Source organism: Acipenser ruthenus, chromosome 17 (genome assembly GCF_902713425.1).
Source record: "Acipenser ruthenus chromosome 17, fAciRut3.2 maternal haplotype, whole genome shotgun sequence".
NCBI classification, from domain to species: Eukaryota; Metazoa; Chordata; class Actinopteri; order Acipenseriformes; family Acipenseridae; genus Acipenser; species Acipenser ruthenus.
The window spans coordinates 1,555,722-1,580,765 of record NC_081205.1 but is presented as its reverse complement, the minus strand read 5'-3'; the positions used below and the strand labels follow the sequence as shown (position 1 = coordinate 1,580,765).

The following is a 25,044-nucleotide window of genomic DNA, read 5'->3' as shown; positions in this document are numbered from 1 at the left end:
TTGTACCACTTAAAGGAAAAGTAAAAACCGCCGAGCCTTCGGAGTCGGAATAGCACAGAGCATTGGCTCTGAGAGGGGTTTATGGGACACTTTGACAGCTTTGTGAAACTCTGTCACCCGTACAGACAGAGGAGGGAGCCAGCGTTATCCAGGAAAAAGCCTGGTCCCAGAAGCAGCCTGATTTAACAGGCAGACCTGTGGGATTAGGAGACTCGCAGAACTAGACTCATACAGCAGACTCTTCCTGATCCAAACCTGTTGGGACCGGACCTTGTTCAGGTTTGTTGAGTACAGATCGGAACACTAGAGTACAGATCGGAACACTAGAGTACTGATCGGAACACTTTTGCTGTTCTAGCCCACATTTACATTTTTTCTTTTTCTTTGGTTTTTCTTTCAAACTGTATAATTCTCGCCTGTAGACAAAAAGCTACTGTTTTGGGATCCGGTGCGAACCGGCACAAATTAGCCCCTGCATGTGTCCATAGCAGGCAAATATAACTGAAGAACAGCTTCCGAACCCAAACTCAAAACAGCTCAACAACCCAAGAACGTTTCAGTATGTGAGTAATTGTAATTCGAACCGTTTGAGTGATTGGAAACATTATGAAATGGTGAAAGAACAAATATCATTTAAAGTCACTTCTTTCAGACTTTTCTGTTTGCCTGGCGGATTATCAGCAGCGTTTTCACATGACAGCATTTCTATGTATTTCATGAATACAGTCATGAAAAGGCATGATTGCTATTCGCTTCGACGAGGGCCGGGTAATCTTCTAATTTCTGTAGCTAAAAAAGGCTTCTTGTCTTTTTTCTTTTATTCATCAGTGCTTTAATACGCAGAGATTTAATGATATCCTTTTATCGCTATGAACCCCCATTCCCTTGCGGGCTGCAGGGGAATCATTGTCCTGGGGAGAATGAATCCTGAACCACTTTTAATTTCGCTCTCCTCCAATTGAAAACCTCATCTCCGTAAAGTAAAATGTATATCCTGCAGCAAGGCTGAAACTAATGCATGAATGCATGCATGTTAGGAGGCTGTGTGGTCCAGTGGTTAAAGAAAAGAGCTTGTAACCAGGAGGTCCCCGGTTCAAATCCCACCTCAGCCACTGACTCATTGTGTGACCCTGAGCAAGTCACTTAACCTCCTTGTGCTCCGTCTTTCGGGTGAGACGTAATTGTAAGTGACTCTGCAGCTGATGCATAGTTCACACACCCTAGTCTCTGTAAGTCGCCTTGGATAAAGGCGTCTGCTAAATATATATATTAAAAAAAATGTTAGTAAGGTGCAGCCGCTGCATCGAACAGTTAACCTGCATAGAGGTTCCGTATGTCTTACAGCAAACACCAGAAAACAATCATTTCAGTGTAATAGTTTACTTTGGGCAAGTAGAAGCACACTGAAATCAGGATTTTTCTTGTTTGCTTATTTATTTATGCATTTATTATGAACATACACCATTATATTGAATAGCGTTTTTTATTGATTCATAATTTTTTTTTTTTTTTTAACATCGACTGCACTTGGTGTGGTGCTACACAGGAGAGTTGGCATCTCTTTTTTTGCAATACATAAAAGCTGCATCTCCCAACCAGTTTCAGTATTGACGAGTAAGACAGCAATACTGACGGTGTTTTGGCAGGTTTTCTTGGGGTTCCTACTCTAGTAATGCATGTAAGTAACCATTTTCCTATTTGGCAGTGATTAGTTTAATTTAAAAGTGGCAGACATCAAACTAGTACAAATAAAAAATGAAACATGTCAACATATAAATAGAAACTGTTACATTTAATATTGGAAAATCGGTTATAGTTTGAATTAAATCTTGTAAAGTCATATTGAGCAAAATATAAGTATTGTACAGTTGAAAAGTAATTTTAATTTAAAAGCAAAAAAAAGCAGAAAAAAATAGCTGTGGAAATTCTCAGAAGTGGCTTTTTAAACATTCACACTGTGCCTGAATTTGAAATATTCCCTATTCTAAAGTTATTTTAAGGTCATTATTTATTTACAGTATTTTCATTTTCGTTTGTTTACTTAATAAAATACATACGTTTGCAGTTCATTTGCCAGCTTGTGGATTTCTTTAACTCCAGTTAGACATTAACACTTTTTTCCAACAATTAGTTCACACTTTGGGCTTCATATTTGTGGTTTATTCTGCCTCCTGTTTTCAAAAGGACAGTGTTTACATTCATGGCTCCTTTAATACACTGATACGTATTTTACACACACACAAGACCTGCTTAATTATGCAATGGAATAAAAGTTTGCCAAGAAAGCAACAAACAACGGCCACCCCTTTAAGGCTGTCAAAATTAATGGGTTTATTTATTCTCTCTCATTAAAAAAAATATACAGTATATATATATATATATATATATATATATATATATATATATATATATACCCCCTCAGGTGATGGACTCAGGTGTATTTTAATGATCTGAACAGCAGCTGATCGTAATACCACCACCCTAACTTGGTACCTGTACTGGTCTATGTTAATCCTGTCATAGTCTATATGATCCGAACCAAGACATCATATTGACACCAGCTATCAACAGCAGGCTCACTAACATGCCTGCAACCACCCTACTGGCATTGTCTCTGTGCTATTGTGGCCTTGGACCCACCAACATACTTTTTGTAGAAATTAAAGTGAGATATGATCATAACCAGGGCACACACACACACACACACACTCTCACAGAATACTTGATCAGCGTGCTTATGATTGATTTAATTAAAAAAGCAAACAAAAAAAAGAATAAAGAAGCTATTCCAGATGTCGGTGCCCAGGAGTCGATCCAAGAAGCGGTGGCACATGGCATTAGAAATAGTGCTGTTAAAATTAAAATAGTAACACATGACTCATGGCTTTGCAGGAGAGCTGTCTAAGTTCCTGGGGTCCTCTGGGAGACTGTGTATCCATAGAGCCAGCACTGTTCATGTTGCTTTGGTCTGAGTGGACTATCGGTCTGCCTGTCTGTGCGTGCCCTGTACAGGCTTTCTTCAGTCCAGAGTCCTTCCACACTGAAGCCCTGTCTATGACCTACCAGGGTCTGCAGCTTAATAGTTCCATCATGTCATTTTCTATTGCAGTGGTTATAGTACAAAAAAGACATGCTTCAGTGAGGCTCGATGTCTTTCTTTTTTTTGATTTGGTTTAAATTTATGGATGCATTTTTTCTTTTTTTTTATTACAAAAAAATAGTCAAGCAACTAAAATCAAGAGATCGTGGAAAGATGAAGACAGTTTGCAAAATGAAAAAATAGGGGACAATTATTCCTACAAACTGTATCTACACAATGAGTGTGCTCAGAAGGGCAACAGGATTAGTGGCTATCAAAGCCTGGACTGAGTGCAGGTTACAATTGTTAAGGTGCTAGGGGTTGATGAAGACACAGGTGGCTTTCTTAGAGTGTTTTCCAGCACAAACCAAGGATATCCACTGATGGGTGCAATCCAAGGTGCTGTAAAATGCTCTAGGCCACCTGCAGCTTATGCCTTTGGGATGCTAGTTTATTGAACCAACCTCCTAAACGAAGAATGTAAAGAAGCCATTCTAGTAAAAGGAGCAGCTTACAGCACATTGCTGACAAAACAACTGCTTTGAGTGCCTGTCTTTGAAAGCAGACTGCTTTGATGAATGCTGGTTACTTTTGCTTCTGATCACATGTCAAATAATAATAATTATTCTCTTTTCGCAAGTCCTTTCTATCCGAGGGATTGCTTCAGCAGCTCTATTTTTAAAGGTCAGGACTGAATTGCAGCACATCCTCTGTGGCTGTGTCTGGCTCACACAGTTGAGAGGTAGCAGTCCAAACTTTTTCTTAGAGGACCTCATTAAAGACAGCAGTCTATTCGAGACGCATCAACGCATGCATTAATCGATTTATTGATCTAGCTCAATCAAACATGTATCTTTCATTTATAGTGTTTGGAAGCTCCGCCTCACGTGTGTATCGTGTTACTAACGCGGCCATGTTGTCTGTTGTGTTTGAGGGCTTTTAGAAGAGTCTATGTTTTTTCTTGCTGCTTGATTTTTAATAATAGTTTTCTATATGCATGTATTATATTGCTATGTATAATAATACAGCTGATTATTGAATGGGACTCTTTCACAGACACCCGGAATGTTAAGCACATCTCGAGTTTGTGAAAATAGTTACAAGAAAAGAGCCCTGGTCTTTTTAGTTTGCGTGTTTAGCTATGCAGTCCGTTGCTGGCTTACGTGATCTTTGAACAGAATCGTTTTGCAGAATCGTTTGCTTTTCTTCCATGGAAAGATCACAGATCAGAAAAAGCCAATACGAGTGAAATCACTGCCCAGTTGATTTGGTGCCTGTGTTGTGGTTTGTGTCGGATCAAGCTTGTTAAATTGAAATGATTACAGCCCAAATCTGAAGGGTACAATAACCAGTCGACAAAGCAGAAATACATTTTCTGTTCATATTGCAATCAATAAAGGCCATTGGCTTACGTCTTAAACTAGACACAAGTGATGTTAAGGATTTACCGTACAGCATTCAAATGTAAATGTTGCTGTTATGAATCAGACTGGGACAAGGCAAAAGCAACATTTCATAGAGGAATACAGCCATTTAAGTGTTCAGTTCAGGGAGTTAAGGATTCTACATTGAAAATAAGAATCTGTTCCTCACTGACTTGCCTGGTTTAATAAAGAACTGATTAAGTATTGATTTTTTTTCCAACCTGCATTTTATTAACTGAATTTAAAAGGTTTTATTGCGATAGATAACAAACAAAGAGATGAATAATCACACATTTTTTTTGCTGAGCTGCAACTGTGCTGCATAACACACACACACACACACACACACACACACACACACACACAAATAAACAGATAATAACAACATCCATTTGTTACTGTTAATTTTGTCTCTGGGAAAGCACATTGCACTTGCCTAATTGTTTGGAATGATATGCAAATGTGTTCATTAAGCCTCACTCTCATGCCTGGCTCAGGGAATTACAAATACAAATTGGAATGTGCAAGAAATAGAATGTCTTTTCTGTCTTTGCATTGGGGTATGCTGTTCTAGAGTCACCACATGGCCATCCTTAAAACACTCACTTTGAATATAGCATGCTCCTGTAAATAAGTAAAGCCCTGAATCAGGGAAAAAGCCCCTGCTTCAGTATAAAGGCTTCAGTTCTGCTTTGGAAAGTCTGATCGTCTTCTATAATGCCTCTCAGCAGTCTGAGGAAATCCACGATGAAACCAGAATATGCCCTGGCTATTGCAACACAACCCGAGCACATAAATAGATACCCACAAATGGTTCATTAAAATGAACTACAGTACAGGGATGAAACCGACTGCAAGCAGCAATTTATATATAATGTACATTTTATATATATACACAGTACTGTTTCACCATCCAGTTGGCACAAACACCCCATTCCTTTACTGTGTAGTCTCCTGTAAACTAGGGATGGGATCAGAGGGCTATATCCCCCGGCATCAGTTTCCGAAAAATAATTCCTTGTTTAATTCATGCGGGCGTTTGCAAAGTAATAGCAGGGGTTGTCTGAGTATGTTACTAAAGAAACTACCAACAGAGTTTCAGGTTTTCTTTCTAACTGCTTAATAATTTGTTGTAGTTTAATCTTCTTTTTTCTTTCTGCAGAATAGGTGCTGCAGTTAGATATCCCCGGGTTTTCTCTGATAACAAGGCATGAAAAACAGCTGCGTCATAACATGTTTTATTGAAAACTTATATATAACGATTCCATCTTTCTTGTTCGGCATCCGTTGCTGTCAAAACCAATAATGGCACAATAGGATGTGAACCCAAAGGCCCCCTGTGCTGTCGCTTCCTGGATTAGGATAAGGAGTGCACTGACATTAAACAGTGTGCATGGAGGGGGATCTCCTGTGACCAGAGAAACAGACCCCAGGTAGCAGCTCTGATCTCTTATAAAGCTACTTTTCAGCTGCACATGAAAACTGGGCTGAAATGGGAGTAAAGACATGACTGTTTGTATGTAAAGCTTACTTACTTGTATGTGTCTAGAGAGCTGCTAGCCCAGTTGTGATGACACTAGCTAAGGACATTAAGTGTATCGGAATCACAGAGGCTGTGTGTCTGCCTGCCCGACTTTTAACACAAGTTGTCGAGTGTATCATAATCTGGTGGCACGTGGCCTGTTCCTGCATCCGTTTCACTGCAGCCTTTACTGGACCTCAATCCTACAGCAGCATCAGTCATTTCAGCTATAGATTTTGATAGTTAGGAGGCCACGGGCCACTTCTGGGCTCCTGGTCTGCAGTTCAAGAGCCAATGCAGTGAACATGTGCCCAGACACATTCCTCAATTGAGAATCCTTTTAATTAGTCTCACGTACGCTTTGTCTCGGTGTATGAAAAGGCAGTTGTCAGGGACAGGAGAAAAAAAAAAATGAAGAGTCGTGGTTTTGCTTGCAGCCTTGAGCAGCAGTTCACAGTACAGACTGTACAGTCTGTCCCCATGGATTCAGCACAGTGCTTTCTTTTCTGTTTTCTTTTCTTTTGCCTGAATCATTGCAAATTTCTTAAATTCATAGCATTCGAAGCAAGTTTCCTAGCAACTCTAGTTGTGTGTGTTTTTTTTTTTCAGCTGCCCAAAAGATTTGATAACAAGATGCTCTGTTTCTTTCTCGCGTTTCATTCTGTTGCTGGACTGCAGAGCAAGGTTTGCTCCTGGCCTTGTTCCTAACCGCATTGTGTGCTCCAAAAAGATGGCAGATTATATCACCGCACAGAGTATGGCTCTCAAAGAGTGATTAGCATTCTCTTTATAAGAGATCAAATTAACTATAGGATTTTATTGCCAAAGTGCAGCTAAACCTGTGTTATTTTTATAACAGTTTCTGTGTAAAAATATAGTTATGGGGGAAAGAAAAAAAAAAACAGACTAATGTATATTTGCAACCTAAATGATATATTTTTTGTACATTGATTAAATGTTGCTATGACGGCACCTTACTGACCTCATATCTTATAATAATTATTATTATTTTCATTTATTTTAGAGTCTTGGATCCACAGACGGACACGAACCTCAAACAAAGTAAGTCAATATTCGCTCAATATGATTTGTAATCTGCTGTCTTGTAAACTGGTGTGGATAATAGACTATTAATAATATAAGCAAACAAGAACAGTTCTTTTTAATTGCCAGTGATCCTCAGAATCCTCAAGTGACAATAGAACACGTGATGCTAGTGTTCCGTGCATTGTGGCCTTGCAGTTTTTACTGTGCCATTCATTTCATGCACATTAGTAAATCTGCTTGAGGCTGAGAGCAATGCTCAGTATAAACAGCTCTATAGCAAGCCTGTAGGTTATTGTATGTCACCCAGCTGATGAGGCAGAAGAGCATACTGTATGGCAAGCTGTTCCATTATTTTCAGTTTTGAATTGCATTCAAATGCAATTTCTAAATAATACTGGTATGTATAGAACTGTGTGTGTGTCTAATATATACACATACATACATGAACAAGAAAAGTAATTGGTAAACTGATAACTCACTATTTAAGTAATTAGCTACAACATTTGGGCTTCTGCCTTCTCCAGATAGCATGGTAGAACTAGCCAGCTAGACTGATGCTGTTTGTTTGAAAGTTTATATATAATGTTGTTGAATGTATTAATACCTCCTTGCCCCCAGACAAATAACATACACTTTCTTCAATTATTTTCAAATTTTACAAAAGAAACACATTTTTCTCTTCATATTTCCTACAAGTGTCCTAATCTTTTGATGTCTCTTATTTCCTTTATAAGGCCATTAAGGGGCATTTTTCTCAGTAGCTCCAACCTCTCTTTGGTCTAATTAAGTGTCTTCCTTTGCCTTTGTGTCTGACGCGTTTTCCTTTCATGTACTGGCAGACTTCTTCAGGTTCAAAGAGAGAAGCTGCGTCACTGCGTCAGCCGGCACAGATGGGTTAATTAAGTTTCTTTTTTTCTGTGTGATATGGTAAGAGGTGCTCACCCATATAAAAGTTTTCCGTAGTAAAAGTATAGCAAAGTGTAAAAGCATAGGTAAGCATTGTAAAGCACAGATGGGCAAGGTAAACATATTTATAAACGTGGCAAACCAGGGTAAACTATGGTAAAAACATGGTATAACAGTGGGGAAAGCATGCTAAAACTGAACAAATAGCATGCAGAAATACAGTGGGGAACTTATGAGGGCAGCATGAGTTAGCTGGAGATGTTTTAAAACTATAAGAACGATTCAACAAACCTTTCAGGCAAAATAGCCAGGCCCCTCTGCATGTGCGGTTGTAGAGCTTTTAACCTCATCTTACTGACAGGGGTCTGATTCTAACGGCAGTGCAACCCATAACACTACCTGTAACACACGGTTATCTCTGTCACACTCACTGTACATTATTACAGGCCTCTAACACAGTGCTGCACTTCATTCAGTTAAAGCGTGTTTGTAAATCCTGTTTCATTCTTCATATAGGGACTGGTGTTCACAATACCTATTGCTGCTGCATCAGTTAACTCGGCATAATTGAGTTTTTGCTGCTTAGGGTGAAATCATACATCTTGTTTCTTTTTTGTACAGTAATTTAACATCAGAAAAAAATGCAATCTTAATTAAAATCTTGTGTGTGTAATTTAATGATAAGTCCCACTGTTACTTAAGAAGAGGGATGTGTGGAGATGTTTTATAACAAACAGATTGCTGTAGATCCACTGGTGCATGCGACACTGCGTTATCTGTAATTACTGTGAGATCACAGAATGATTGCAATGGATTTGCCGTGTTCAGGTTTTGAGGGTGGCAGCATTCTTGTCCCTCTGCCCCCAGAATTGCAAGACAAAAAAAACACAAAGAAGCCGATTAAATATTTTAGGAGCACATTAACACAAGCAAGTGCCTTTTTTTATTAACGCAGTAAAATGTCTGGTCAGATTCCATTCCATCTATAAAATATAGCAGTAGAATAGTTTCAAGGAATACTGTTTAATCAACCGAGCTGCAGCGACTCTCGCATTCCGTTTTGACACTCAGCAAAGAAAACAGAAGTTATCAAACTCAGCAGCATTCAGCACGCCTGGATTTGAACCAGAGTGTGAGCTATGCATTGCAATCCTTTTGTTACCCTTGCATAGCTTTAGTGTATTTCAGTGAAAAAGTGACTGGATAAAATAAGCCCCACTTGCATACATAATAGAGAAGGCATTATTAGGAGGCTGTGTGGTCCAGTGTTTAAAGAAAAGGGCTTGTAACCTGGAGGTCCCCGGTTCAAATCCCACCTCAGCCACTGACTCATTGTGTGACCCTGAGCAAGTTGCTTAACCTCCTTTTGCTCCGTCTTTCGGGGGAGACGTAGTTGTAAGTGACTCTGCAGCTGATGCATAGTTCGCACACCCTAGTCTCTGTAAGTCGCCTTGGATAAAGGCGTCTGCTAAATAAACAAATAATTTCTTTAAGGTCGTATATGGGTTATATTTATATTTATGTTTATTTAGGTTTCAGGGTCACATATCAGTTCTGTTCTATAGGGAGCCGTTCTCAAGCAAGCAGCAGAGTGGAGCCGGGGGTGGGACGGGGAGCAGAAACTTTCCAGCTCCCAAACCGCAGGACTGTCTCTCTTGAGGTCATCGTATGAAACTACAATTTCACGATGGCTTTGTAAATTTACTCTGGCCCCTGTCTGTTTTGAGTGCTCGGTTTGCCACTGTCTGAAGTCCCGGTACAGAAGCTCTCCAAGTTTGATTCAAGGGTGTTCTGTGCTGTGTGTGGCTGTGTTATCCCTGGTTGAGCCACGCTCCATGTGTGCAGTTCACTTCGGTCTGGAACGGTTTTGCACTGGCCGGTGCTTTTATATTTATTGAGGCTGCACTGTCTTCTCTAAACGCTTCCGGAGGAATGTCTCAACTACAAAGTGCGTAACTACACAAGTCATTCAAAACACGTAAAACATATTCTTTTTGGGGCAACCAGTTTGTTGTTTTGGTCAGATATCGAAGCACTCTGTCTGTCTGTGTTTGTGTAGAGAGAGGCTTGTTTCTTGGTTGTTCTTTTATGTATACAGTATATTAAAAGTCTTGACAGCCACGTTAGAGAAAGAAATGTTTGGAGAACCAAATAAAGTAACCGATGAGCTGGAGAAGCTCCTGTTTTTAGGTTTTCAAAGCTCTAGAAATTCCTTTCTGCAGGTTCAATGTTCTTACTACACAATGCATTTACTATGCTTTATTACACCTTGCTAAACTTTTACTGTGGTAAACCTTTATAAGGGACGAACCATTAAGAAATCAATAATCCAGGGATGGATTCCTGGTTTTACTAGGAGTTTAATATGACACACCTGAGCTTGTTACCTGTACGCTGTGGCTAATCAAGCTCACAGTAAAACCTGGAGTGGATCAAAGTTTTATTTCCATCCCTGTAATGTGTGATTTTGCTGAACAAATTGTTTTAGTGGTTCTGCTCTTTTATATGTTTAAGTAAATCATCTAGCACACACTTCGCCTCCGCAGATCTCAAATACCACACAGGCCTTGTATTTGATGGGTTGTATAAATTCCTCTGGCAAAATGTCCTTGCGCATTTGAACTCTGACCTCATGTAGCTGACCTATTAATAAAAAAAATAATAATAAATTAGGTTTGTTTTGTTTTTGCAGGGTGATGGTTTGCGTTGTTTCTTCTATGTTTAAAAGATCACAGTGCAGAACATATATTTGTTTTTTAACTGTTTAGTTTTTCACAACTACAGAAGTTTGCTTTCCTTTTTTTTAATTTGGAAAACGCAGTGATTATACCTTGCCAAGAATCCGCTGAAAAGATTCCAAAACTCTGATAAATGCTGGGAAAGTAGAAAGAAATGTTGCTTTGCCCTCTGTGTGTTTTTTCATTTTCCCAACCGTGCACTAAAATAAAAAAACTAAAACACACAGGCAGTTAAAAGGTAGTTTAATATGAAAAAGCATGCAGGCAGTTTTCTGCTTCAGAGGCTGTAATGATTTCAGTTGTTTTAAGTACAAATCAGATATAATATTGCTTGGGCCTTTATTATTTTTGCAGTTCTTTATACTGCATGTTAAGACTGAACCGCAGATTTGAATTGCTTATCTTATTAAGCTTTGTTGAGATTTCTCCTATGACATTAAGCCAGGGTACAATGCCATGGGAATTCTATTTAAAAGGAAGGAACTGCATCCAAGCAGAGAAGCAGGGCTCTAGGAGTGTTTTGTGCATTATAAGCTACGTATGCACAAATTCCTGTTTTTAACCCTTTCAGGTACAAGGGACATGTGTGTCTCACAAAAAAACTCTCATGCTGACTTCCTTATTTTTGCAATGAGGTGCACGAAACAGGGTTTAAAATGTACTGATGGGCTGGATCTGGTCTTGAACAGTCACTCAATTCCTTGAGTTCCTTCAGGAGATAGGTCGTCAGAGTTGCACTGTTCAATTGAATTGTTCATTTTCTCTTCACGCTGCTGGGGCTCAGGGAGGGCGGAGTGATATTCTGTGTGTCCCTTCCATTTTAGAATTGTGGAACTTTGACAGTAAGGGATTGTTTATGGCCATTCCAAGGTAGAACTTACAAGAAACAAAGTCAAGCAGACAAACGATGAAGGCACACAATATGTCCCTGCCACAAAATCACAGCTCATTCTAAAAACTGAAAGTGACGTAGGCAATGTAATGTAATGCCAAGAAAGATTCCAGCTGTGAGGGCAGTATATCGACTTCTATTGCTCGTGGGCATTACTCCTTACAACAGCCCTTTACGGTGTCTGTTTTCGTACTGGACAGTATGCATTTCACTTGTCTTCAGAAGCCAGTGTTGTAAAAATGAATTAGCAGTCAGTGGCTTGGATTAGGTGGCTGTGTATAGTTTCACTGTGCGAGGCTTGGGTTTCACATTCTAACAATTCCACATATTCTCTTTCATTTCCAGCCGGTTTTTATTTTTATTTGCTGTGTAATGTTAGTTCCACAACACTAATTTGAATCAGATGGCGATACCTACTGCCTGTATTTTGGGAGCCCTCACAGGGTATCAGCGTTAATGGTAATGACTGGGTTGCCATGGCGATTAATTCTCCGGAAGTGCAGAACAGTGTTCAATAAGAAAATAACCAGCATTATTGTTGTTCTTTCCTTTTCAAAACCATTCTTTGTAAGATACCTGAAGATCATCCCATATGAAGTATTCATATTTCATTCTCTGTGTTCTTTGAAACGTTTCGCCTTATTTAAGAAATCAATAATCTATAATGATGCAGAATGTTTATTAATATGCTTTACCATAGCTTGCTCTTCTTTACAATGCTAACCTGTGCTTTACCATGCTTTTCTATGCTGTATTACGCTTTGGTGTGCTTTTACTGTGGTAAACTTTTATAAGGGAGAACCCATGAGGAAATGAATCTATAATGATGCTGAACAAACTGCTTCTGTGATTGTACTCTTATATATATATATATATATATATAAACACACTTCTACGTTGAACAAACATTAAGAACTCTTTTTTAAGCACTGTGTTTTTTTTTTTTTTAATAGGGCACATTTTTTACAATTAGCTGTTTTTAAGTGGGAAAGTTAAGATCTTATCAATTAGCGATGTGTCTCCAACATCAATTTGTAACTCCCAGGTAGGTCTGGCTGCAGTAGCATTCATTGCACAGCGGGACCCCTTTTCAGCAGCTCACACTAAACAAGAGAGAGAGGGGAGGGGGGGGATCTTAAGATTTGGAGGCACTATTCCCAGCATTCCAGCTGTTTATTTAAAAAGCCTCCCCTGACCAGCACTCATTCGTCACGCTGCTACGATACCTGCTGCTCCATTGTCTCAGACCCCCTGTGCTAAAGCAGTTGGCAGTGCTCGGCTCCACTGTCTTTCTGTGGGACAGTAAATAAGCAAAGATTGACCCTGCAACTGTATCCGTGGTGTTGACACAGCGTTATACCGGGATCAAAGGAAAGAGGGAATAGGGTTGCTCCCCGGGGGGAAAGGTAGCGGCACGGCCGATTGCAGGATCAGAGAGGGACAGACACTGCTTTGAAATAATGATGAAACACCGGGAGTCTTGGGAGGTGCCGGCCGTCTGAGATTACAACAACAAATCTCGTCTCCCAGGAGTTGGGAGCGGAGGTGATCTGAATCGGATGGGTCCTGGTGAGGTGTGGATGGCATGAGCGCATCGAGGATCTCTGAGTCCTTGTGTGGTTGCAGCATGTCTCCACCCACCCACTGGAGTCGTGACTAGAGACAATGCTTACACACGCACACACACACACACACGCACAGGCAGCTCAGCTATTTCTGTCATCCTTTTTAGGGTGAAGGGGTTCTTTTTATTTAGAAAAATAAGGCAGAGTATTACATAACTGGATAATTCCATCCATGGGGATCTAAGTGATTTAAAAACTTTAAAACTGTTTTTCAAAATCTAGTAATGCATATCAACCACTAAGGCTGCAGTATATATTTTGTCTGCATAAATATTTTAACATATTTGTGTAACACATTCATTTTATTGGGTTCAATTAATAAATACACTGGACAGTAGTCTATTCTCAAAGGAGATCACTTAGAATAAGCTGATGCACAGGAGCCTATCAGCTAACAGAAAAGAATAGTGCCCTAATATGGGATGCAGCCAATGCACATCTTAGTGTGTCATTAATGTCACAGCTCATTTGGTTCACCTTTTGAGTGCGGGCATAACTGTGGATGGGCACTATAGTTAATAGCTGCTGCTGCCATGGAAACAAAGACTAATTTTCTTTTTGTTTCATGGAAAATGTTCCCTAAGATGAAAAAAAAAAAAAAAGCAACTGAAAATATTTTTGAAGTTAACATGGTTAGTTTTCTGCAAGTCTCTCTGTGAATTCCAAGTTGCCATGGATACAAAACTGACTGCTACCCCCCCCACACACACACGCGCACACACACCAGCTCGCACACAGACACGAGAAAGATGCACCTGCAAGAGTGACAGATGATATCCACAACCCTGCCACTGCTTTTCTCTTTTTTTCCCCATCTTTTTCTTTTGCATTTGGGTTTATTTGTATTGTTTTATATGACAACAAATGCTGTGTAATTTCTGGAAATGTGTGTCCGGTTTCTGTTTTACTACTGTTCTTGGAATGATATGTCAGAGTGCCAGAGCTTTTCCTTTGAAAACGGGTGCCTTGTTAATATACTGAACATCAAAAGAAACATATCACTTACATTTGGATAAAATTCACTTGATGTGATCGAAAACTGACGAACTCTGTTTTAGAGCAGGTGCAGTGACTTTTTATGTGCTGATTAACAATTGACACTGCAAAATGGGCAGATGTTGTGACTCTTGGTCTCCCAGTCATTGACAGAGTGTGTCTGGTTATACCGTCTCGCCAGGTTTAATATTGTTGGCTGTGAGCACCCAAGACGGCGAGGTTTCCGAGTTGCCTTTCTCTGAATTTATCGATTTCAACATCCTAACTTTTTCATACGTGGTACTCGTTCATAGACTCATAATGTTCATACTGGAGACACCCACCCTGTCCTCATCCAGTGGGTTTCTGGTAATCTGAGGTGCAAGCTAACTACAGATATGAAGAGAAAACCACTCAGTCACTTTCCTTAATGGAGCACTGCCCTGGTAATTGCATCGTCACTTGAGACCTGGCTATCTGCAAGTAGAAAACAAGGAGGAAATATAAATAAAATGCAGAATGAACCATACATAACAATGCATGAGACAGAGGTGCCAAGTTTCGCCTTCTGAATTTCTTGTGTGTGGGGCGGGCAATTCCTATATATACAGATATAGCTATAGATAGATAGATAGATATAGATGTGCAATGGCATTTACAGAAAGGGCTGGAGCATGAGAGGAGGGCTGCTGTTCATTGTGAATGTCCTGCAATCACACTGAATCAAATCCCATCCTAATCATCATAATGGAAATAGATGGTTGCTCGAGCACTGCCTGACCTTTTGAAACGCAGCTGTGCTCTTGAGTGAAAAACAACCCAAATGAAAGGTGCTTAATATTTGTAAACACTGAGTGCACTTGGACTTGTTATTGCGTGCAGCTGAATTGAATTATTTTAATCGTGTAACCTCAGGTGGATGATTGGTTTAAATAAGTCCTCCACCTACCCGACCTCCTGCAGACGAAACAAGAGATGTGTCATCCTCATCGCCTAGTTTTTTATGAAACGTGTTGAACCTGGTGTAGTGTTTTGATATAGACGGGCCATGGAAAATGAACACACTCTGAGAAGAAACAGGGCACTCTTTGTAACGGCAGGTATCCATGATCTTGTGTCCATCCTTATTCTCTCCAAAGCCAGATAAATTCAGTTTATTTTTTAATAACTTCTTAACTCATCTCGCCAACATTATCAGTAGCAGCAGCCTGCACCCCTGCCCCCTCCCTCTCCAGAAGACCTCCCGTACCCCATGCAGTTGTTGCGCTTGTATCGCATTGCAAGCTCTGCTCAGCAGGGGGAGCTATGACACCGGCCCCCACGACAGTAGCACGGCGCCACACAACCTCCCTTTTTCGCATGTCTGTTTCGTTAAGAGCTTTGGATGAAAGAATCAAACTCTTCCGCTTGTCAGTGCTTTGATGCTCCTCAGGGATGTCACCTTGTTAATATCACTGTTGAAAGTTTGTGTGCTCACTTTCTGTGTAATAATTCTGTTCCTCTTTTGTCCGGGGAGATATTTTTCATTTTGAACGAAGACCCCCTTGGTTTCTTAGCACTATATTCAGTATTATAGCAAGACTAGTCAGGCGATGGATGTTTGCTTGGCAGCTAAATGTAATGTTATGGTTTTAATCCATGTTAGCTTGAAGTTTGAAGCATGTAACCAAGTAACAGTACCAGTCTAGCTATCATAAAAGACTAAGCCTGTTGAATAGTCTGCTGAATAAGGCTTCAGATTTCAATAGCAACTGCTTTTTGAGGCCACTCCTGCAAAAGAGAAGTGTGTTGCATAGGACATTTATTCAGATAAAGAACAAAAAAAAGATCCTTGAGCAATTCATTCTCATAGTCTGTATTCAAAGCCCCCTCAATAAATCTGCGGAGGGTTATTTAAAAGCGTGTTTTGTTATGTTAATGCTGTGATCTGAGCTGTGTGGGACATCCAGCGAAAGCCTGATCTTTGAAGTAACGAGTCAGACTTTGCCATTTGTTAAATGAGGCTACCGCTATTGTGTCTGTCATCCTTTTGCTTGCCTTATTGTGCTGAGGATCTCGCGTGATTTATCTGCTGAGAAGGTGGTTGAAAGTGAATGGATTAGGAGTTTAGCCTCTTCTACTTTCGAAGGGGGGGGGGTTGCATTTCTCCAGTGAGTCAACTTATTTTTCTGAACTTTTTACACTTGATTATTTTAAGTTCTTCAGCACATCAAAGCGCCATGCAGGTCAGTACACTGTTTCCTAATTGCCAATGTATCTTCTGCAGCCACTGTGGTGTCACAGGATGGGGGGGGGGTTACATAGTTCTTTGCTGCATCTCTTTAGTCGCTGCCACCTGTTTCCTGGCTATTAAGAGCACACAATCTATATAGTTCAGAATGACTGTGTTTTTAGTTAAATGCTAGATGTTGTTTTCATACAGTATATGCTGAAAGAACAGTGTAGGTGGGAAAATGCTAAGTATTGCACTGCTGTTTTGGTTTTTAATGACATTTTTTATGACATACTTGATACAATCGTTCATTTTTCTATAGTGTTATTTTTGAAATATGAATAATGAACACCACAAAATAGTCGGTTTTATAGAGTCTTTTGATTCAACTTACGCCTATTTTTTGTTTGTTTTTACATAAAAGCAGGGTTTCATTTTTGTTTGTTTGCACATCTCTGGGTTGTAATATTGAATCGTGGATATCATATTCTTTGTATATTCTTCCTGTGTTGAGAGCAGTTTTGACCTCTCTGTGTTAACTATCATATTCTTTGTATATTCTTCCTGTGTTGAGAGTGGTTTTGACCTCTCTGTGTTAACTATCATATTCTTTGTATATTCTTCCTGTGTTGAGAGTGGTTTTGACCTCTCTGTGTTAACTGACCATTTGCTTTGCTTTCAGTTTAATTTTTTTTTGGGGGGGAGTCATTCAGACGGAGTTAAGCAAATAAATAAACACTTTCTGGATTAAAAACAAACAAGCAACACACACAGCGACGTAACAGTGCCCTTTGTGTAATGACATACTTCTGTAAAACTGTGGGCTCCTCTGAGGACGAGGCTTGCACGGTCCAAGCCAATCAGATAAGGCTTGAGGTAGCCGGTGGTTTGTGCTGTCAAAGTATTAAGGGTACAGTGATGATGCGTCCTCCACAGAGAAACAAGAACTTCTGTTGCTCGTCATGGTAACCGTGCTGACACGGGACCTGGGCAAACAGGGTAATAGGTCACCGAGAGATAATTGAGAAGTGGAATACCAACAGGGCATGAAACTTCATGAAGACACTGATGAGGACTTCTCGTTGAGACGTTTGTCTGAAACTACTGCACTCACGTTGTTCAGTTTTAGTTGTGAGCACGGCTTTCTGATGGTAGGATGCTGTGTTGACTTGACGGTAGAAGTTCTCAAGTCTTGAAAACAAGGTTTCTAACCATTGAGTACGAGTGTGGTACCTGAGCTCTGATGATTTGCATTGGCAGTATTGTATCTGCTAAACCTAAAATAATTGAGTCGAACTGCCGTTATGTAGAACTCAGCTTTGTAATCTGATTTAGTTATTTAGTCAATGTAATGTACATTTTAACTTGAGATCTTGTAGGACTAAGCATTATTGTTATTCAACACCAGTTTCTATATAAAGTCTTAAGTACTGTATTTCCATTCTTCAGTAGGCTTCAAGGATATAATATGGAGTCATTTACAAAATTGAAGTGTTTTTTGGGTTTTTTTTTGCCTTCTGAGAGCACAGTACAATGAAATGCTTTGACAATACAATTTTTTTTTGTCTTCTAAAAATGTATTAAGACTTGTATCTGGGGAAACATAAAGCTTGACTCCCTTCACTAGAACAAACAGCTAAATTACCCCTGCATAAATAATGCAGCACCCATTTGAGCATGGATACCGTTCCTTGAGCCTGCTGTGAATGGGAACCATGGAAACATGAGAATGCTGCTCATCTCAATAAACCTCAGAGGCTGCATTGTGATGCTGTAATAAATGCAGTGTATAGTCAGTACGGGAATATATTCAAATAGATCAGTTACGTACAGTAAGAAGGGTGAAATTATGGTAATCAATTTTACTTTTGTCCTTATTGGAAATTTGAAAACCAAAAGGCAAAGCAAGCTCTGGTAGCTGAAAGTAGACTGATTACCTTCAGTCTTTGAGACACATTTTCAAAGCGTTGCCTCCATTCGTTTGCGGCTATTTTTTTCAAAGGAGAGAAAAAATGTGTGTTACAGAAAAGAAAGCCAAAAAACGTGTGGAGGGTGCTTAAGAGGATTTGAAATGTGTAACTTTGTAGTTTGGTTCTAGCGTTGTAAAATTAAGCAGGTGTTTTACCTCTTTCCGAAAATAGGAGTTGATTTAAAGACTGGAGTAAACGCTTAGAAAATATGGCCCTGTGCCATTTAAAGGTCCTCACAGAAGCTACCTAACATGCCATTGCTTTATTCTGAGAATATGTTTCCGATAAATAAACACAGTTGTCCTTTTTCTCAACACCAGTGTTTTGTGCTCAGTAAACCAGTACTTGTTGTCTGGTAGATGTAAGGTCCACCGCACTGCAAGATTGAGCCTTTTAATCTGGAGTGATCAAAGCTTCTGAAGAGAATATTTACACTGGGTCAGTATTTACACAGAATTACCATACAATCACAAAGAAAGCCAAATGAAATCTCTCTTCCTCGTTTTCATTTTACTTCTCACGACTTCTTCCCTAGTGGCGGCCAAAAACCTTATTGTCACTTTGGATTAATAATCCAACTTTGTTTTAATTTGCATAAAAACAAAAATACTTTTTTGTTGTTGGTATGCAGCGCAGGGCTAAACGTTGGGTTTGAAATAAATTGGATTTGAAAATTTGGCTTCACTTTAAGGGAACTTTTGATGTATAAAATGTCCGACTCAAGTATGTCCATATTTTTCCTTTTAACTAGCTCATTTTGGATTTTATTAAAAAAAAAAAAAATGAAGTGAGACAGAAACGTTTTACACAGAAACTTGGAAAGAGCATGGACATAACATTTATGAGAGATCTTGGTGTTGCGGTCCTTTTTCTGGTGTAGTGTCTCGTGGATTGCCTTGCTAACACCGCAGAATGATTCTGCGCTCTTCTGAAAGCGTAAAGGATCCGTGCCCTATATTATTGTGCGCTGCTCTCTTCTGCAATGTCTCTGTTACAGTAAAGACTTTAAACACAAGAAACAAGGGGATTCAGTTTCACTCGGGGCGGGGTGGGGGGCCTGTTCATAGTGTAGCAAATATGTATGAGTCTGATCTCAGCCTGAGACTCTTTTGTTATGGCTCCCTGTCTAAAATGATTGAGTACCACTATATGAACCTGGCAATGTGTCGCTCTGATCTGACGCAGCACAATAAACTTCAGAAATTATGGTCAGTAGTTAGGTGTCATTCCATAAACCACCCCACTTGAAGCAAAGCTACCCATTACCGCCTATACGTCTTGTCAGCAAGGGGCACATTAAGAGATAAAAGCTCTCGCTGTTTATTAAAGGATAACTGGCACCAGACAGGTATCCCGGGCACCAGCTTCTTCATCTGGAAGATCTTCAAAAAGAAACCGCTTGGCTCTGTCTTTCCTTTCATTTTTTTTTTCTTCTTCTTTTTTAATGCTTTTTGGATCTGCTGAGAGGCGCACATTTAGTTTCCAAGGGCATCTTGAGATATCTTTTAGTGGAATTGATTAAACCACAGCAAGGAGGAATTTAGCCAAAGCAGAATTGTTTAGCTTTGCATTGGAATGGGTCCAGGGGGTCGGGGTTAGCACCCCTGGTGCTGGAAATGCCACAAGTCTGTGCCAAAGAAAGCACTTTCAGAGGCAGGAATGGGAACTGGACTCCCGTTGCATAGCGTTTTGATCCACTCCCGTGTTTTACTGTCAGCTTGCTTAACCGCTGTGTATAGGTAATGGTTCAAACTGTGAGCACACATTCCAGTACAGCCTCAGAAAAACAGCAGCAAAATGTCACAGCGACAAAATATTGCTCCCACGAGCCACCCTGGATTAAGAGGTCTTAAACCGGAACTGCATTTTTAACAGAGTTTCTGGATGATGTGAAGCCATAGCTATTGGAGGATAAATAACAACACTACAAATGCATTTAGCGAGTTGGCAGAGCTCTATGAACAGCATCCATTGCCTCACACACACTTGCTAACGGTAGGTTGTGTAACCAGTCCCACTGCTAAATGTTGAAATGTGCTTTTGATGCCTGGATTCAGTGTGCGGTAACTCATATGGGTCTTCAGCGCAGTTATCAAACTGCTCTCTAAAGCTCTGCTGGAACAGTCAAGTGCATTGTCAGAAGAGCACTGACTCACTCACAGCTACGGCTGCTGCTTTTTCAATCTGTTTTGTGAAAGTTTGGTGTCCCACTTATTTACAAAGAGCGCAGGAGGCCTTAGTCATCCTGGTTGAATCAATGAGTGATCTTCAAAAGCAGTGCAGTGGGACTACAACCCCATTGTGGTCCAGGTAGGGATGGGAGATACGGGAATGCAGGACAGGTGAAACCATGTCAGCTGAAGAGGGATGCAGTCTAAATGAAATCGATGGCTTGTTTAACTTTAGGTGCAGGACATGATGCGGTCTCTGACGTGTTCTGTGTTGAATGAGCCAGCATGGCAGCAACATATCCCCCATTGCCATGACTGTCAGTTCAAAAACAGCATGTACAGAATAGCACAGTCTTGTACTCCCAATAACGTGTGCTAAATCACAATGTAAAAAGAGTTTTTCCAGATGTATGTCAATATGTAAGTGTGACAGACAGGTGTACTGCAAGGCAGTCCACCGATGTATCCCCAGAATCGAATGAAAATGTTTTTCCACATTTAAGGAAAAATCTAATCAAATGTACGACCGCCTCCACTGTATCCCCATTGCATGGGATTTCATCCCCTTGGTCTAAAGAGCCACAGTGATACGTGTTCAAAACCACTGGTATGCTGAAAATAGTACATTTTCTCACAATACAGGCCCCCGGGAGATACTCATTCATTTCTTTCCCAGGGCTGTCAATCCGAAGAGGATTCTCATGCATTGCTATGGGATTTCTTACAATTGGATGAAACAGGACTGGGTATCGAGTATCCACATGTTATGAGCATTGTTTTTAGTTCCAATACCAGGGAGCTATAAATACCTGGTCCCTCATTCCGCTCAGCAGCATGGTGTGGTGCTCTGGGCGATGCTGCATGGTGAGGTGTTGCGCTCCTGTACAGCTGGACCCAGATGCTGCCTCGCACCTTCAGCCAGAGGGATCTGGGAGTGCAGTGGCCAGCTCTGTGTGGGAGAACTTCTCTCTCCTGCCAAGCAGCAAGCTGCCCTGCTGAGCTCTGTCATTCCATTGAAGCTGTCAGTGCAAGTACGTGCCATCTCGTCTTATCAAAGTCTTTCAAGAAAGTGGCTTAAACAGTGACGCACAGAAACGTTTCATGTTTGAAGGTATCAAAGCCCACAGAGTAGTACTCATGCCTTATCAGAGTTCCTTTCAAAGCAATCGTAGCTCGTCAGAAACTTAAAAAAAAAAAAAAAAAAGTGGAACTTAAGTACCTGCACTGATGGCTTATACAAGATGCATAGAAAAAGGTAGTATTGGCTGGTGTGGCAATGCATGGTAACAAATAGTATTGTAAGTGGTAAGCATGTGAAAAGAATGGCAAGTTGAACAGCGGTTCAGGTGCAGATGCAAGTACCTGTCATCCCGTCTGCTAGGAAGGGTCTTCGAGAATCCAATGTACTGTCATCTTACAAGTAGGGTCATCATATGTCTTTATTCCCCCATATAACGCCCACCTGATTCAGGCAGACAATGGGGGATTGGGCTCCACAACACGCACCTCTTCTCTGCTGCCCTAGCAACAGCACCATGGTGTACTATACAGAATACCATATAGACTGCATATCTGTTACACAGATCCCGTATATAATACCCAGACCTTCTCCTTTGCAGAAGGGTTGGAATAGGTTGACAGGTGCATCTGAAACTAAAGAAGAAAGTATTTGATCTTAACCAATAGTAGACATCACTGGCTTCAGCTGTTTTCTGAATGCCTGCGTAGTGGTGAAGCTGCATGTCTGCGTAGTCATCTTGTAGTTTAATGGAAGAGAGATGCTGCCAGCTCAACCAGCAAATCCCATCTGGTACATTGCCGTTTCCCAGTAGGGAAGCCTGTGCCTGCAGCATGGCTCCTAATGGAACTAATTTCTCGCCGTATCAATTAGTGTAACTGTATCATTGCTGATATGGTCTTAAGCAATCTGTTTCCTGTTTTTTGTTGTTTTTGCATTAATAATTCTTGGACTGTTATTTAATAACAAAAACCAAACGGCGTATCACATTTTGAGCATTCTGAATAAAAATTAACTGAGTAAAACAGAACATTAATTAAGCTTTGAAAAAAATACTAAGTGTACTTTATCAATTTTACTATAAAAAGCTACACATTCGTATGGTGTGTATTGTTAGCGTTTCATATTTAAAAAGCAGAGGGAGGAGGAATGGGTTGAAAAGCCTTGTCCAGTCTCTACTGATACAGCCCACAGGTTTGAATTGAGACGTTCATTATTACAGGCACCGATTTCTCGCAGCTCAAATTTAGATTCTCCATCTAACCTAATTGCTTTGCGCTGCTGGCAGCTGTTTGGGGTGGCATTATCTAATTCTGCGTAGAACCACCTCAATGGAGAATTCGTATTCTGCTCATACTATATCTGAAGTAATGTCATATTCACATGCGTCTGTGTGTGTCGGGTGAGAGGGGTCATGCACGTTTCATTCCTCTGTTGTACTCTTGCAACTAATTATACCAGTCTGACGTTTTTCTTCTTAAATACATTATTGAATGCTGAACAAGCCTAATCTAATTTAAAAAAACAATGTCTATGAACCGTTTTCACAGAAAGACTGCAAATTGATTTAGTGAAATGACAAAGAAGGACAGCACTGCGTTACCTGGAGGCATACTTGTAATTTTCCATTTACTATAAAAAGCAGTAAAGAATTACTGGTGCGATGTCGTGTAGGGGTGTCAAATATGCCATCATTGTAATGGCAGTGCGGATATTTGGTGATGGAGTACGGTATGAGTGGCTGTAAGAGGCACTTGCATGTTTATACTGTTGCTAGGCACTTAATGGTGCTTTTATATTAGATCAAAAGGGTAAACTAAAAGCAACTAGTAAAATCCAATCTGTTTTTTGTTTTGTTTTAGTTTTTTATAACATCCCCGGGTAAGATCCCCCCCCATTCTTTGCCTGAGAGTCGCAGGTTTGTTTTTTAACACAGAACACTTTCAGCACATAAAACACTCTCTTCTGTAACAGGGCTTGTCATTTGGCTGAAGTTTTTTTTTTTTTTAATCCATTGACACACCAAGCCATTTCAAGATCACTTTTTTTCTATTATCCATCTTATTACTGGAGCAGCAGTGAGCCTAGTCGATTTTGATGTTTGCTGCTTTTTGTTTTTTTTAATATAAACCTTGATGATCGCATGCTGTGAAGCTTATAAATGATGCTCCAGTGCACTTAATGCTCTGCTTGTACAGCTACCAGCACAGACAGCAGAGGATAAGGGCTTGGAACGAGAGGAACTGTAGATTATCAGCCCTGGTCTATAGAACTGGTCTGAATCGTATGCATGCCATTAATTTTAAAAACCCCACTAGTACTGTAATTCCCTATTGGGTCTGCGCTCTCCTAAAGGTTCACAGACCTTATCTGTTGATTGGGAGACCATTTTTCTGTTCGTCTCGGTGGCAGTCGCTGATAACTGCAGGTTCACATGCTGGTTGGTCTGTCATCTGAATTCAAGAGGAGCTAACAAAGCATGCTGCTGCTGCTGCTGCTGCTGAAGACTTCACACAGCTGACTTCAAGGAAACAGCTGCTCTGTCGGGTAGCTGACTCCATGTCTCCCCATCCCCTCTGCATTGCCAGGGTCTATGGAACAATGGATTGCATTCCCCTGCAGTTCTGGTTGCATGTGATAAAGTCTTAGTTGAGTGTTTTCTGTTTGGTGCTCCTCTAGGACGGAGAACAGGATTGCCCGTTTTGCTCAGCGGCTGAATCAAAAGCAAAGAGGGCAAAGCCAGTGCAATGCGCTGAACGTGGACTTTAGGCACTTCATGCTCCCAGGTTCCCCAGGCATTTCACAGAGCTTAGATAGGTAAGTGCCGCTTCTTCTTTGCTGTTTGTACTGACGCACTAGGAAGTGGAGGTGCATTTAATAACACCATTGTCTAAATCATACGAGTGTGTGTTTATGTTCACTTTTGATTTAAAAAAAAAAGTGTTTTTCAATAATGCATTAATTTCTCCAATTACCAAGATGTACTTTGTTGAGCATTTTTTTTTCTTATGGATAAGTATATAGACTACACCTATTAGGAAATGAAGATGCAATAATGAATAGTGAACAATGTAGTTCATTTGGATGTGCTGTACTATTGATGAAACTGTGATAATGTGTTGTATTGTAAGGTGATTTCAGTTGCCTTATTATATATAAACAGAAATATGATAAAGCAGTCATGACTACAGATACAGATGATAGAAAAGATAGTTCTTGACCGTCAAACTACAGAGGATTAGTGATTGTAGCAGCAGTGCTTTAAAGAACTGTGTGTGTGTGTGTGTGTGTGTGTGTGTGTGTGTGTGTGATTTTGTGTTTGGACGCATGGCTCATGTTTACTGGTTATCTGCACTTAAACCCTGTGCAATTTAATAGGTCTGTGATTTCCAACTCTGCGTTAGCAAAGGCAATGCTGCCTTGTAGAACTGGCAGGCTCGCTCAGTGCAGCGCGCTGCTATAGAG

The 25,044-nt window shown here is 40.3% G+C and overlaps 1 protein-coding gene across 3 annotated transcripts in view; it reads left to right on the top strand.

Annotated features, from left to right (window-relative positions):
- The window catches only part of ankfn1 (ankyrin repeat and fibronectin type III domain containing 1), a 107,445-nt gene that overhangs the window by 39,611 nt on the left and 42,790 nt on the right, over positions 1-25,044 (top strand). For all 3 annotated transcript variants that reach the window (XM_058989749.1, XM_058989751.1, XM_058989750.1), the window contains exons 6-7: positions 7,050-7,087; positions 24,259-24,396. In XM_058989749.1, coding sequence (XP_058845732.1) covers positions 7,050-7,087; positions 24,259-24,396 — 176 coding nt within the window. The remainder of the gene's footprint in view (positions 1-7,049; positions 7,088-24,258; positions 24,397-25,044) is intronic.